The 15,676-nt window shown below is 38.6% G+C and overlaps 1 protein-coding gene across 3 annotated transcripts in view; it reads left to right on the forward strand.

Annotated features, from left to right (window-relative positions):
• The window catches only part of FIGN (fidgetin, microtubule severing factor), a 96,118-nt gene extending 82,323 nt beyond the window's left edge, over nt 1-13,795 (forward strand). For all 3 annotated transcript variants that reach the window (XM_032190161.1, XM_032190162.1, XM_032190163.1), the window contains one exon: nt 11,510-13,795. In XM_032190161.1, the coding sequence (XP_032046052.1) occupies nt 11,510-13,761 (2,252 nt within the window). In that variant the 3' untranslated portion in view covers nt 13,762-13,795. The remainder of the gene's footprint in view (nt 1-11,509) is intronic.
• Nucleotides 13,796-15,676: the final 1,881 nt, after the last annotated feature.

Consider the following 15,676-nt stretch of genomic DNA (forward strand, 5'->3'; position numbering starts at 1 on the left):
AAATTGTAGTGTTCCTGATGATAGTGTATAACATTTTTATACTAAATTCATGTGGATGCAGTTTTATAATATTGTTTGACATAAAATTGGATGGAGAGTTTTGTAACTAAAATCTTGTAATAAAATATGAGTTTAGAAATTACAAAAGAAGAATGCAAATAGAAGATGTGGTGCTGCTGAAGGCAGAACATTGGACTGGGGTCTCGAGTGTGATTGAACTCAAAATTCTGTCCATTCAGTTGACAGCAAATTTTAGAAATGTTCAAATTCAATAAAGATTCAAAGCCACCTTACTAGACATGGGAAATAAATTAGAAACTGAGCTAGTGCAGCAAATACCAGAACTCTCTGTCTATAGTTTAATGAAATATAACTACATGTATATTTACATGTATGTAAGAAAGAAAACGTATGTTTTCTTTGATTTTTTTTAATTAAAATTACACGAAATCCAAATACTGGACTGAATATTATTTACATGATCCGCTGCTTATTAATTGTTGCCAAAACTAAAAAGGTAAAAATGTGGGCACATTTACCTCCTTCACAATAATTTATCAACTTCAGTGGTTCTAATGGCTTTAAAGTGACAGGAGAAACTCATGAACCTTGTAAACTGGGCATCAAATATTGACACCAAAAACCTTTTGGCTTTTTTTGTGATGTTACCTTTCTACCTTCACTTTGAGATTCTTACAGTTAACTGTGACATCCTGTATATTTTGTGAAAGGACTTCTATCGGGTGAATCATAAAACATCAAGTAAAATAGTGTTGTGTTTTTTTTTTGTTGTTGTTGTTTGTTAGTTTGTTTTTTAAATCATACAAATGCAAGTGTTGTTATTCAGCTATACAAATGTGTGCCTGTAGTGAGCTTTGAGATGCTAATCAGCAGAGCTTGACTTCTGTACCCTGAAGCAAATTTTAAAACTATTTCATCATTCGGTCACTACCTATACCATTACAATATGGACAACATTACAGAAAAATAACACAGTTTATTGTTACTTAAGCTATCAATGGGGCATAGCCAGTTATTGATATCATCATTGCAAGGCTTAGATTTTTGTTCTCTTAAAGGCTGTTTACAGAAAAGGCTGAATTTGTGTGATAGCTGCAGAGGAATGTGACATTTTATCAGCTAGGTTCTATCATTTCTTTCTGTTTTTAAAGCCAGAGCATTATTCTCTTCTACTCCTTGAAACGCCTGTGCACTCTGTGACATACAGTGTGTTTCAAGACCTGGCTCAACTTTTCCTGTTGCAGAATGAACTTTGCTCTTTTTGAGAAAGGAAAACCAACATATCACATGAGATGTTAGCTTCTTTTCCCTCCCACTCTCTCCAGTAAAAACGTGAAAATACCAGCATACACAGAGTTAAATTTCTCAGCTAAGGCATTCTCTCACTTATGCACATGTGTAAAATATATAAAAGTATATCCATAGAGATATTTCTATATTTGTCTATAGAAAATTCCTTGTTGTTCCTCTCTCCCTTCCCTGGATAATTTGTCAAGCTAACTAAACAATCTATATAGTTCCTTTAAAATGCTCAGGAAACAGTGGAGTCAGTCCTAAACTAAGAGCGTGGAAAAAAAAAAAAAAAAAAAAGATAGAAAGATTTATATTCTATTTTTTTCAGTAGCTAAATCAGATACATTTTACTGAATGAGCGAGAAAGAATCTTTGGAATTTGTGGAATACAATAATTGAAAGGTTTAAGTGGGAAAAAGATTTAGCTTAGCTTAGTGTTTCTAGAATGTCAGGTCTTTGGTTATGCTTCTGCTTTTAATCTTGTTTCTCTGCTTTGGGGGGAACAGGAAGGAAAGGAAGGGTCAGCTGCGTGCACAGCCAAGCCTGGGCAGGAGCCGTGCCGGAGCTCAGTTTTCCCTGTGAGCGTGATTAGTACAGTCCTGATGACTTGGCTAAGGTGTTCCCTGGCTTGGGAAGGAAATCTCAGGTTCCCTGGGATAACATTAGCCCTTCTTGCAAAGTCATCTTGCATGTTGAAATACATACGTTGGTTTTGTTGTAGTTTTTTAGTGGAGAGACAGAGTGAATACATGGCTTGATAATACAATCCTTTCATGCGGGATACTACTGCGTTTTGGGAAGGCGGTGAACGCCAGCTCTCACCGCTCTGTGCGCTTACAGTGGAAAGAAATGTATGTGGTTGTGTCTGGGGCAGCAGGGAAGGGAGAGAGAGCGTGGCAGAGCTCTGCTGAGAGCTCTCTGCTCTTAATCCTGGGCCACGTCAGGAGCGTGCTAAAGCAGTTTATCTTCATATGTCGTCTTGTATATAAGAAACAACACTAAACCCACCAAAACTCATTTCATATGTAGCTTTTTCCACAGCCTTCAGATCAAAGTTATTTTCTTCAGGCTGGACTAAATTATACACAGGTCCCAGGAGTGAAGGACACTGAATTAATGCACTATGTCACCCAGTCCTGGCTATAGAATATTTTTATCGAAGTGTGAGACGCAACATCTCTTTACTATTTCATTAAAAATTAATGTGCAGATTGCCAAAAAGCAAAATGCATAAATAACAAACAAATTTTGCAACGGCTTTGTACACTCTGGAGTCATCTTAAGAGGGATTTTTTTTTCCTCAAGTATCAGATTACTTCTATATATACATTTAATCAGTATTTGTTCTCGTTTAGCTAATTAGCAGAGGTACTCTAATCTCAGTAAAGCAACTGTTCATACCTTTCCTGTGCTGATAGGTTTTGGAATAAGCACCTTAAAAGGAAAGCAGTATTCCTAGTTACAGGCTGAGCATTGTGCTGTTGGCCCATATAAATTGGCGTTTTTACTCTAGTTATTTAGGCATATTGAGTCAAACCTGACTACAGTTATTTGAAACTTCCTGAAATTGATCTTTGCCTTCATATTTGTAAGGAGAATAGACCTGGCTGTATAAATCTCTGAAATTAACCTTGTCTGGCTATATGAAGCTAGGAAATAAATACATACACACACACATATATATTTATTCTTAAAGCATGGTGATTGAAAAATAAATTGAAAGATATAATGTCATGGAATAAATAGAGATTTATACAGAGTGCTGCTGCTGTTAATTGGATGGAAATATATTTTAGATAACTTTTGTTATGAAACTTGTGCTTGTGTTTTAGAGCAAGACTATTTTCTAACATTTTGGAATGGCATGACATAAAAAATAATTCATCCTCACCTAAATCTCCATTTATTGTGCACCCACTTTGTTCAAATAAAGTATGTCCCTTTATGGCAGTTTTAACCCCATTTATCCTCATGCACAAGTGCTCACCTGTTATTTACTCACATAAGAGAAGGTCGATACTGCAGAACAAGGGGAATGCTGTGTTGTGACATAAAACATACATATTCATTAGCTCCGCTGTCCCTATGGACATGTGTGGTATGTCCTGATGATCTTCATTTGACGAAGGAAGTGGGCGTAAGAAGGAAATTGTTGTAATGGATTTAAGATACATGAAAAAAAAAAGGTTTTTAAAATGCTTTAATTACAGTGAGAAAGCAAGCAATAATTCTAAGTATGAATGAAAACAATTCTGTAAAAGGAAAAAATTTCCTGAATTGCAAATAATAACAGTAAATGAAAAACTATAGATTTGAATATTTGAAAATTACCATTTTCAAATACTAGTATTTTTTCCCAGAACAGCTTAGTTCAGGATCTGAATGTTCCATGTGATGCTCCCTCCCTAGTGCTGGAAATTCGTTCCTTTTGCCTCTCATTTACTTCCTAAAAAACAAGTTCAGCGTTCTGTGTTTCACCTGCTGCAGTAGATTACATGAAATACACAGTAAAGCAGGGAGTGTATTTTATCTGCTCCCCTTTTAAGGGTTTGTGTTATGTTCTTTCAAGGAAAATGTGCCTCAAACTCAGGCTCTGAAAGGGGTACCAAGGAAAAGGCTACTTCTGTTGGTTTCTTCTTTAAAAAAAAAAAAAAAAAAAAGAATATTAGAGCAGAATCATGCTCCAGGTCTGAGCTATTGTGGTTTTAGAAATATACATAAATACTTGTGCCAAGTAGCCAAACTCTGTTTATTTATGACTATATTTTACACTGTAAATATTTTAATTCTCAGAATCACTACAATTATCCTGCAGTAGTTATACTGATGGACATGTTTATATAGGCTTAAATTGCAGATTACATGGTATATTACATCTATGCAAAATACACTATACCTATAAGTGTATTCTGCTATAAAAAGTACGTGATTGTTTTTTTTTGTTAGTTTAAGTTATGCTTACTTTTGTTTGCAATTACTGTTCTTCTGAGTATTGTCTCAGAAATTATTATTTCCTTATTTCTTTGGCAATTACAAAATATTCTAGGACCTTTAAAGCATGGTATATTCAGAGGTACTTGAAGGGAACAGCTTAAAAATATAAAGCCTAGGAAGTGGAAGCATTAATAGTAGGTGAAAAGAAAACATATTCCAATTATTGTCTTCCTTAGTGTGTTTTCTAGTTGGTATAGGAAAGTGTCATCAACAAATGAATACAGTGAGGGCAGACTGATATAGTAAAATATTTTAAAGATAAACTGCAATTAATCACAAATGAGACCAATTCTACATATGGAATGGTTCTGACACAGACGTGCATCAATCAATGTCTTTACTCGTGTTATGCGATGATAGTGCATCAATGTGATTATGCTGTATGGGGCACAGAACTGAGACTGTTTTTGTGCTTACGGACTGCTGCCACAGAGAAACCGATACCTCTGAGGTGGGCAGCATAGCTCCTGTCCATGTCATCTATGTCTGTGGGCTGCTGCTTGGTTGGCTCATAGATCAAACCTGCTTTTGCTGGCAAAAGTTAGCATTTGCTTGCTTGACTATTCATTCTTCTTTCATAAGTCTTTAGAGGCTGATGGATCTGCTAAAGGATGTTTAGCCAGAAATGGCTTTGTGATTATCGAAGGCACTGCTTTATGTAAATGGCAGGGAGGGGACTTGGAGGGAGAGAACTCATTTGCTGCAGATGTATTGTAATTTGCTGTCCTGAGGTGCGAAAGTGTGATTTAAAAGGAATAATCATTTGACAGTATTTAAATTAGATAATTGGGATGTATTCATCTGAGACTACAAGTCTAGAGTTATGCTCTTTACTGGTTCCAAGCTCTCCTAAAATATGTTGAGTTTTTGTTACTGCTTTTATCTTTAAGTGCTGTTGACATATATGTGATCCTCAATATTACTCGTGATTTAAGTGTTTTGTTTTAAAGATTGAAATGTTTTCACTATCCCTGCTAGATGGAAATCATACTGTAAACACCCTGCCAACAGCTTACTCCAACTGATGCATGTGGTGTGCATAGGCTGTATATAATAAGAAGACCAGACCCCCACCAAGAAAATACTGAGTACACTTTCCAGGTCTGTTTTCATGGGTTTGTAGCTGTCGTTTAATGACAAAAGCTTCCAGAGCTGGCCCCGTATGGCTGGGCAGCTCAGTTGGAGGCTCATCCTTCCACCAAATCCTTTGACGTCAAAGGAGATCCTCACGGACTAGATCAGAGGTCTTCACTGAGTAATTAGAAAATAAATGTGGGAATCATTTTCTTTCTCTCTCTCTCTCTTTTTTTTTTTTTTTCCCCTCTGCAAAACATAATTAGCTCAATCCACTCTTCAAAATCCCTTCTGTTTCCAATTAAGAGAGATCAGTTGCACTATCTTCAAATAGCTGAAATTATGCTTATTAATAAAAAATGGAGTGTAAAAGAAATGTTTTATCTTGAATTAATTTTTATTATTATGGGACACATGACAGTACACAGTCTTACAAAATATTATCAGATTTAGAAACCAGGGAGTTGTGTGTCCTACATCTTGAGCAGTGGTTATAGAATGACTCATTTATTCAACTTTCCCATGCTTAAGAAGGACTTTCAAATGCGGATTTAGGGCCTGATCCTAATAGTAATGACACCTTCACACCTTCAGCTCTCAATGAAGTACGAGTTTTGAAAGTCCTGTTGTGTTCCAGTGAAGTGCCCATTTAAGTCAATACCTATTTTGGCAGAGCTGATCTCTGCATGTCCACAAGAAGCGATCTGTAGACTAAAATCATTATCTTCCGTTGTGTAAATACAGTGTCTTCGTAATTGGAGACAGCTGAAAAAGTGTTCAGTTGGTAGGGACAGCTTTTGGAGTCTTTTGCTAAACGTGTAAGCAATTTGAAGTCATGAAGTTCAAGTCAGCTTACAGGTCTAGAGGGAAGAGGCTTGATGCCACTCAGAGCTGAGGTTTTGGACTTGCTTCCTTGCTTGCAAGAGTATTTCCCTACAAATCTGTTATGGACAGTTATCAGAAATATCTCATCTGCTCGTTCACCCTTGGAGCAGTCTACCCCTTTTCAACAGAGCATCAAGCAGTTGCTCAGAGCATGTTTAACCACATGCCTAAAGTATAGAACCTTCTTCAGCAGGTTTACAAATGAACTTGCAGATTTGTGTTAGATAGGGCCTAAAACACTGCAGGGATGAACAGGGCAGAAATTAGAGAGACCACAACGGGAGAAGAATTACTTTCTTTTGCCTCAGATATATTGAAGTAATGTTTGGAGTCCCCTGATTCAAGCGGGAACTCTGGTAGCTGGTTGGGAAGGTTGGTGTACTGCCCTGTTTCTGGTTCCCTGTGCACAGTAGCTGCATATCGTACAGGTTTTGTTCCCCGGCATCTCTGAAAGTGCAATGCAACCTCTGCTGTTATTGTCAGAAAGCCACAGTTGCTGTTGATTTAAATTTAAGTTGATTATATTATTAGCAATGTGAATAGATGAGAGAGGTGTACTGAAGTCCCAGTGTCCTTTGTCTGTAAAGCCAGTTGTTGCTAAATCTGGTTGGGTAGAAGGTGCTTGCTCTCATCTGGACTTGGTGGGATGCAGTAAATCCTTTGTTGTGTTTTCGCCTAGTGTGGTCTTAGCTAGTATTTCTGCACTTTTCCAAGCCTTTTAGGAAAACATTTCAGCAGAAGTCTTTCCCTTCAATTGAAAGGAAAGGGTTGTTATTTATTTTTGTCCTCTGTAACAGATCTAATCCTGTAAGGGGCTCAGCAGTGTCACCCAATACTGAGGTGGAGGGATCTTTGCATGCGCAAACTCAATCGAGATACTAGAAGGATCGGGCCGCTCAGGACATCCAGGCTGTGTAGAATATTACTTGTTTAATTTTGCATTCAGATTACAAAGTTGTTTTTTCCTAACTTTAGCATGATTTTGTTTTGTCTTGTTTTGTTTTTCTGTCTGAATTTGTAAATAGACTTCTGCCATATGTAATGAAGTATGTGAAACTGATGAAGAATTATTTATTAGATTTTATGTTTTAGGCTTAGTGCACAAAATAAGAAGGGGAAAAAAGAATGGTCAAACTCTTAGTTCAAAATAATTGAATAATAAAATTGTTGACTGTAATTACTTTAAATGTAATTCACATAGATTCAACTGGAAGAATTATCGAGGAGGGATGTATAGCAGGGCTGTCAGGACAAGGAAAAATAGATACCACTAAAAAAGCCTACACTGCCTCTTCTATATAATGTATTAAATTTATCTTAAAAGCAATTCTCTGATAAGTACATACCTGTACTTAAAGAACAGAATCCCTTTTGCCTTTACAGCTCATACCGGCACAGTTTATGCAGTTCATGAATGTCGATAGCTCAGAGAATTCCTAGGTTAGCAAATATTTATTTATTTATTTATTAAAGCATTTAGCCTTGTAGTCTGAATTTTCAGTAAGTTATTAAGCAAATGCACTATCTTCAGGACCATGGTTTATGTCAGAGTTTCAAAAATGCATTAAAAAAATTTTGCAACTTCTAAGTATGACCTTATTTACCTGATTTTAGATGTTTATATCATCATTTAAATCATTAATAAAAAAAATGCAGGCAAGTATGACAGCTCAAGCAAAAAGCAGCTAATAAAATACAATTTGAAATATGGAAAGCAAATGGCTCTCTCACTAAGTAATTTGGGGGAAAAAATGTGTTTGCATAACTAAAAGAAACTACAACTTTTTTTTTTTTCTCCTAAATCAAACATTAGACTCCTATCAAACACTTACTGAACTATTAACAAATGAAGTTAAACCTGGCAAAGTTTGCTGCTTTTTTGATTATATCAAATTGAGGAAATGTCTCTTTGTGCCTCCAAGTCAAGACCATTCCAGTGGAATCCATGTAAATACATATTTCTTCACTGCATACTAATGCAAAAAATATGCTTATGGTTAACTATTAACCTATGCTTCCAAATAACACTAATGATTGCAATGTGCTGGAATAAATGCTCATGTTTCATGGGATGAGAACAGTCCTGTTCTCTTAAGCTTATCTAATCAAAGCCTAATCCTGCCTTTGCAGCCTTTATTAAATGCATCGGTATTTAATATGCATCAATAAATAAACTTTCAATTATTGTGCAGTGAGCATATCCAAAGATAGCATGACAATGCTATCTAATGCAATCTAGCAATTATTCCAAATAAAGAATGTTGATGATGTGATTTCCCCCCCTCCTCATATAATGGATAGTTCAGATTTTCTGGCATTCCTCTCCAGCCTCATAACAAGGCAAATAAATTAGTCCTAGACAAATAAAATTCAAATAATTGAATTTTTACACCATCTAAATAGATGTCCCCACTGTGACTTAGAGATAGAATTGTTTTATTTAAAAAGCCTTAAAATTTATTCTAAATGAAAAGATCAATTGGTGATTTTTTAAACAATATGTGAAAAGTATTTGTTATGCTCTGACCTAATGTATTATCTCTTTAAATAGTCTTCCTTTACAAGCTGTTAAGACAATGTGCCAAAAGTGTATTCATTAACTACAGTACAAGTACTAGCTCAAATGGTCTGCTTCATCCATGTCTGTTTTCCCTTCTTTTACTAAAGTTTCAGTACTGCTTTAATTCATTCTTTGCTAAGAGTCTTTCTCATGGTATCCATTCATTAGAATCTAACGAAGCATCAACCTGCTCAAGTTCGTGTGCATCTCTGTAACAGAAGCTTTCAGTGGTTTGGTAACCTTATAAGTCCCTGATCACAGAACACAGACAGTTTGTTTGTTTGTTTGTTTATAGGACTAACGCATCCGTAGGTCTATTAGGCATTTTACATTACAGGAATATTAATATTCTTTCATTTTAAAAGGGCTTGAAGTAAATCCCATGACACTAGAGAAATTTTAGATACTGATTACTTACAATTGGCTGTTGGTGATTTGTTCTCCAGATTTCCAGCTGAATTTAACAAAGTATGATTTCTGAAAAGACTCTCACGGTTCCTCATTAAAATTACATTTTTTTCATATGAGCATGATTTCTATAATTTCACTCAATTTCATGATACATTTACCCTCTTTGAAAGGCAGTGGCTGAAACATCAGAAACAATTAGTAAAAAAGATTGTATTAATTCTAAATGAAAGAAATAAATCTGCCAAAAAAATCAGTCTCAGAACTGCATTTGTCAAAAATGCTTCTCTGAATTAACTGTTATAGGGTAACTGTATAATTGTTAACAGACATTTTTCTTGAGTTGTCAAAATGTTTGAAAAATGAGAGAGAAAGAGAACACTCAGGAAAAAAAACAAAAAAAAAAAAACACACAAGTAATCAATGGCATGCTCATGTGGACTGAGATTTGCAGTACTTGTACTAATAAAATATAAGGCACAATTAGAGGTACTTTGCAGCTTTCAGGCTAAATTTAACCGATTTGGTAATTTGTAAATACGTGAGTCCAAAAATAAAAATGAAGAATCCAAATTCAAATTAGTGCAACTGCAATAAAATATAATTGCAAATGAATCTGTTGCTTTATTCATTTATTGTGTAATTACTGCAATCCTTCCCACCTTGTTTTCAGTATTTCTTAATCATTAAGTCGGAAGCATGACAGCAGTGCCAGCCCTGGCATGATTCTCTTTGACTAAAACCTTGTAAATTAACACAATTAGCACAGCATCATCCTGCTAATTAACTTCCAATGTCTGGTGCAGTGGTTTTGCAAACAAGGAAGAGGGAGTCAGAAGGGAATAAACATGCCATTCTGTTACCAAACTGTGTGCTGTGTTAGGTTTAGCTCAGCGAGGCTAAGCTGGCCATGTCAGATGCCAGAGTCAGGCAATGAAGAGCTAAAGGGGTTGGGGAGAGAAACAGGAGGGGGTAGGAGCTGTCAAAATAGACTGCAGTAATTCAGAGGGGAGCTAGTGCCACAGATGCTTCATTTCGACTAGGCCTCCTCCTTATCAGGGAATCTGTGCCAGAGGGCACAAGACTGTTTGCAAAAATCACTTTTGGTAATACGAGAAAGATTAAGGAGGTCTATTTGATACAGCTGTACAAAAATCAGCAATGTGCCTACCATGCATAGGTAAGAGTTGGAGGGGGTTATCTTAATGCTTGTAAATATGCACAGTGGATTACTGTTAGGGGGAATAATTCACATCACATTATTTGCAAGATTAATTGCTTCAAAATGGCAATTGCATCCTGTAATTTATATATAGGTAGTTTATTTTTTTTTGTTGTTGTTGTTTGTTTTTTTTTTGTTTTTTTTTTAATAATCTGCTCTGGAAGACATGGAAGTTTTAGGGACTTACCTTCATTTCTTTTTCTTCATTTTTTTTTTTTAAACCCTCTTTCTTTGTACCCTGGAGGCTGTTTGGGGGGGCGGGGGGGAAGGAAAAAGGAGAGAGCAAGCAAGGAGACCGACAGACAAGTCATGCTTGTTTTTTTTTTTCCAGAGCCTCAACAACAGAACTGAGAGGCAGAAAGGAGCCAGTTGTAATTCATACCGAGTTGTAGGCTTTGTGTGATGAAAGCGACGGAGCGCTGCCTGGGAGATTGCTTTGCTGCACTCCACGAAGCAGATTTGAAACTGTCGTGGACCACTTTAGATGAGAGTTGGATTATGGAATGACCTGCTATGTCTGTGTCATATTGTTCTGCGCAGGGTGCATTATACTGTGCTAACTAGGTGTTCAGTACCAAATAAGAGAGGTATCCTAGATGTGATCTGTCAGCTGTGTCTCATATTTTTATATTGGTTAACATATAAAACTGAAACAGTGATGAGAGAGGACAGAGCAGTTGGGTACCTTGTATGTTATAAATAAATCTGCACTCAGAGTATTTAAATTGTACCAAGTCTTATTTAATTACTTTGAGAAATCTGGCACTACCTATATATCTACCTTAAAAACAAAAAATATCCTCCCCCTACTGAATCAACATTAAATGTGCCTCAGTGTATATGTGCCTATAAAAAACCAATCTGACTGTTTATAGTGCTTCATCAGGGTATTGTATGTTTTTTTATGTTTTTTTCTTTAAGGGTTTGTGATGTTAAGTACAGTGTTTCAGAGAGCTGAAGAAGTTAACAGGTGGTACACTCAAGAACTTGCTTAAGATATTTAGGAAAAAGGCCAAGTTTGCTGTTAACTCTGTTTTTCCCTGCTGCCCTAGGCTTGAAGATGCAGTGGACGCCGGAGCATGCCCAGTGGCCAGAACAGCACTTTGATATCACTTCCACCACCCGGTCCCCTGCCCACAAGGTGGAAGCCTACCGGGGGCACTTGCAGCGCACCTACCAGTACGCCTGGGCCAACGATGACATCTCAGCTCTCACTGCCTCCAACCTCTTGAAAAAGTATGCAGAAAAATACTCCGGTATATTGGAAGGCCCGGCCGAGCGGCCCATTCTCAGCAATTACTCTGAAGCTCCCTCAGGGCTGGTGAATGGTCGGAAGAATGAAAGTGAGCCCTGGCAGCCTTCGCTGAATTCAGAGAGTGTGTATCCCATGAACTGTGTCCCAGACGTTATCACCGCCAGCAAAGCCGGTGTAAGCGCAGCCCTCCCTCCCACAGACGTCTCGGCCAGCATTGGGAGTTCACCTGGGGTGGCCAGCAACCTGGCTGAACCCAGTTACTCCAGCAGCACCTGTGGAAGTCACACTGTTCCAAGTCTTCATTCAGGGCTCCCATCTCAGGAATACGCCACAGGATACAATGGCTCATACTTGCATACCAGTTACAGCGGCCAGCCAGCACCTGCACTTCCGTCCCCTCATCCGTCCCCCCTGCATAGCTCGGGGCTTTTACAGCCGCCACCACCACCGCCGCCACCACCAGCCCTGGTCCCCGGCTACAACGGGACCTCTAACCTCTCCAGTTACAGCTACCCATCTGCCAGTTATCCTCCTCAAACTGCTGTTGGCCCTGGGTATAGCCCCGGGGGTGCCCCGCCACCTTCAGCATACCTGCCATCAGGAATCCCTGCTCCGACCCCGCTGCCCCCCACCACCGTCCCCAGCTACTCTTACCAGGGCCATGGTCTGACTCCCATTGCACCATCTGCCCTGACAAACACTTCAGCCAGCTCTCTCAAAAGGAAAGCTTTCTACATGGCAGGGCAAGGAGAAATGGACTCCAGTTATGGAAATTACAGCTATGGCCAACAGAGATCTACACAGAGTCCCATGTATCGAATGCCCGACAACAGCATTTCAAATGCAAACAGGGGGAATGGTTTTGACAGAAGTGCTGAAACATCATCCTTAGCATTTAAGCCAACAAAGCAGCTGATGTCCTCTGAACAGCAGAGGAAATTCAGCAGCCAGTCTAGCAGGGCTCTAACACCCCCATCCTATAGTACTGCTAAAAACTCACTGGGTTCGAGATCGAGTGACTCATTTGGGAAGTATACCTCCCCAGTAATGAATGAGCACGGTGACGAGCACAGGCAGCTCCTTCCTCACCCAATGCAAGGCCCGGGACTTCGTGCAGCTACCTCATCCAACCACTCTGTGGACGAGCAACTGAAGAATACTGACACACACCTCATTGACCTTGTTACCAATGAGATTATCAACCAAGGACCTCCCGTGGACTGGAATGACATTGCTGGCCTAGATCTAGTAAAGGCCGTCATTAAAGAGGAGGTTTTATGGCCAGTATTGAGGTCAGATGCATTCAATGGACTGACTGCTCTACCTCGGAGCATCCTTTTATTCGGACCTCGGGGAACAGGCAAAACGTTAATGGGCAGATGTATAGCTAGTCAGCTGGGGGCCACGTTTTTCAAAATCACTGGCTCTGGCCTTGTCACAAAGTGGTTAGGAGAAGGAGAAAAAATTGTCCATGCCTCCTTCCTTGTGGCAAGGTGTCGCCAACCCTCAGTGATTTTTGTTAGTGACATTGATATGCTTCTTTCTTCTCAAGTGAGTGAAGAACACAGTCCAGTAAGTCGGATGAGAACCGAGTTCCTTATGCAGCTGGACACTGTACTGACTTCTGCTGAGGACCAAATAGTAGTAATTTGCGCCACAAGTAAACCGGAAGAAATTGATGAATCTCTTCGAAGGTACTTCATGAAACGACTTTTAATCCCACTTCCTGACAGCACAGCGAGGCACCAGATAATAGTACAACTGCTCTCACAGCACAATTATTGTCTCAATGACAAGGAGGTTGCACTGCTTGTCCAGCGCACAGAAGGCTTTTCTGGACTAGATGTGGCTCACTTGTGTCAGGAAGCAGTGGTGGGCCCACTCCATGCCATGCCAGCCACAGACCTTTCAGCCATTATGCCCAGCCAGTTGAGGCCAGTTACATATCAAGACTTTGAAAATGCTTTCTGCAAGATACAGCCTAGCATATCTCAAAAAGAGCTTGATACATATGTTGAATGGAACAAAATGTTTGGTTGCAGTCAGTGATACTACTTAAAAAAAAAAAAAAAAAAAAAAAAAAGTAATGAATGTTGGCACACACAGAACCTGCTACATAGGGTAGAGAACCCTTTTCAGTAGTGTTAAAATTGCAAAGGGTACTGGGAAGACTAAAATTTACCTTGCCTCTAAAGAGCCAGGGTAGACTTGAAGGAAAAGTGCATCAAACAAGAGCTGCTGATCTGAAAAAGCCACACATGACAGAAAGCGCATGTTGATGCTCAGTTCTGTTCAAGCTAGACAATACTCACCAAGGAGCAAGGTGCAAGTGGGTTGATTTCAGAAGGACATGAACCCTGTGTGTTGATTCCATTCTGCTGTTCTTGAGATTTAGTTGCTGTCAAGTGCCTGAAGTGGTGCTTTATTTTTTGTTTGCCTCACAATTACATTGGTGGCATGTGCTAATATAAAGAGCTTTAACTTCAAACATTATTGGACTAAAGAGATGAACGGTTGTGTTGCGACAGAGAACCAGATTTTTGCTATTCTAAGAGCAACAGTATTCCTCAATCCTGTCTGTTCTGTGGTGTTAAACTAAGAACAGGTAAAACAGGGTAATGGTAATCTGGACCTTAATTTCTGCAGTTCATTTCTTTTAATGTTCTGTCTGCAAAAACTCAGGAAAGTGATTGTGATTTGTACAGTACCTCAAAGGAATGTGTTGAAAGCACTATGTACTGCTGAGAGTTATAGGCTAGGCTTCAATGTTACTTTATATTAAATATGTATGTTTACCTCAACAATTGGAAAATGGCAAGGAAAATTACTTTGAATGTATCCAGGAAAAAACTAAAGTGTGATATGACTGAAGCTTTACAGGTTTTTTTTTGTTGGTGTTTTGTGTTTTTGTTTGTTTGTTTTGTTTTGTTTTGTTTTGAAATAGAAACAGAAGAATTTCCTAGTGTTAAGAAATGGTTCTTTTGCCAATTTGTCAGATCAAACCAGAATGATTTTTCTTGTTGGTAAACTGTAAGAGTTTTCAGCATATCGCTCCTTGATAATTACGTGATACAGTCTTTAGAAGGTGCATAGATGAACAAAGAGCCACTTAATTGGTTTAACAGCTGAAACAGTCAACTGTAAGATTTGGTAGGACTCTGAGAGGCATATTACCTTAAGCTGTGACTGCTTACACGGCTCTGGTCGTGGTTTTGAGGTTATTTTGGTGGAGCTGTAGGGAGTGGAATCAGTGTAGGTCACTGCCAGAGCTATGGGTTGCAGAGCTGTTTATAGCAATGCAGTAGACTGTGACCAAACAAACAGTACAAATAACAAAGCAAAACCGAACCCTCAAAGTACATTTATTTTCATTCCTAAACTGTAAAGTTGAGTTTTTGTTTTGTGCGTACAACTCCATTGTCCTTAATGCAATCTTCATTTAGCATCCATTAGAAATCTTCCAGGCTGGAGTGTGCCCACCATTATTTCTACCTCAGTTTTGTTACATTTCTCTTGGAAAGCAAAGTAAGAAATAGGGCAAAAACCAAAACCAACACAGAAGTCAGATTACATTAGGAATGTGAACCTGCTAAACGAGTTTCAGAGAGCTGCTGGTTTTCCCCTGAAGTCAATTTTTCTCTATGCTAGTGCTCTTTATCCCCCTATTTCCTCCCCCAAATACACATATTCTGGTGTCTTCCTTCTGGAAAGACAAGCTGGCATGTGTGGCATTTTGCTCAGTTCCTCTCCCATCCTCCCCCCATCTTTCTTTTTATCCTTTAATGCTTTCTGTACAACTCTTTTTGTGACAGCTGACTGATGTTGGGTAATGTCTCTGAGCAGGAGCAGTGTATGTTGCAGCTGCCCAAAGCCTCTGCCATCACGTGAGCAAAACAGCCTTGCTTTTTTGAATGTATTTTTTGTTTGTTTACTTTAAAGAGACAGTAACAAAACTGTTGTGAAG

This window comes from Aythya fuligula, chromosome 6, assembly GCF_009819795.1.
Source record: "Aythya fuligula isolate bAytFul2 chromosome 6, bAytFul2.pri, whole genome shotgun sequence".
Taxonomy (NCBI): domain Eukaryota; kingdom Metazoa; phylum Chordata; class Aves; order Anseriformes; family Anatidae; genus Aythya; species Aythya fuligula.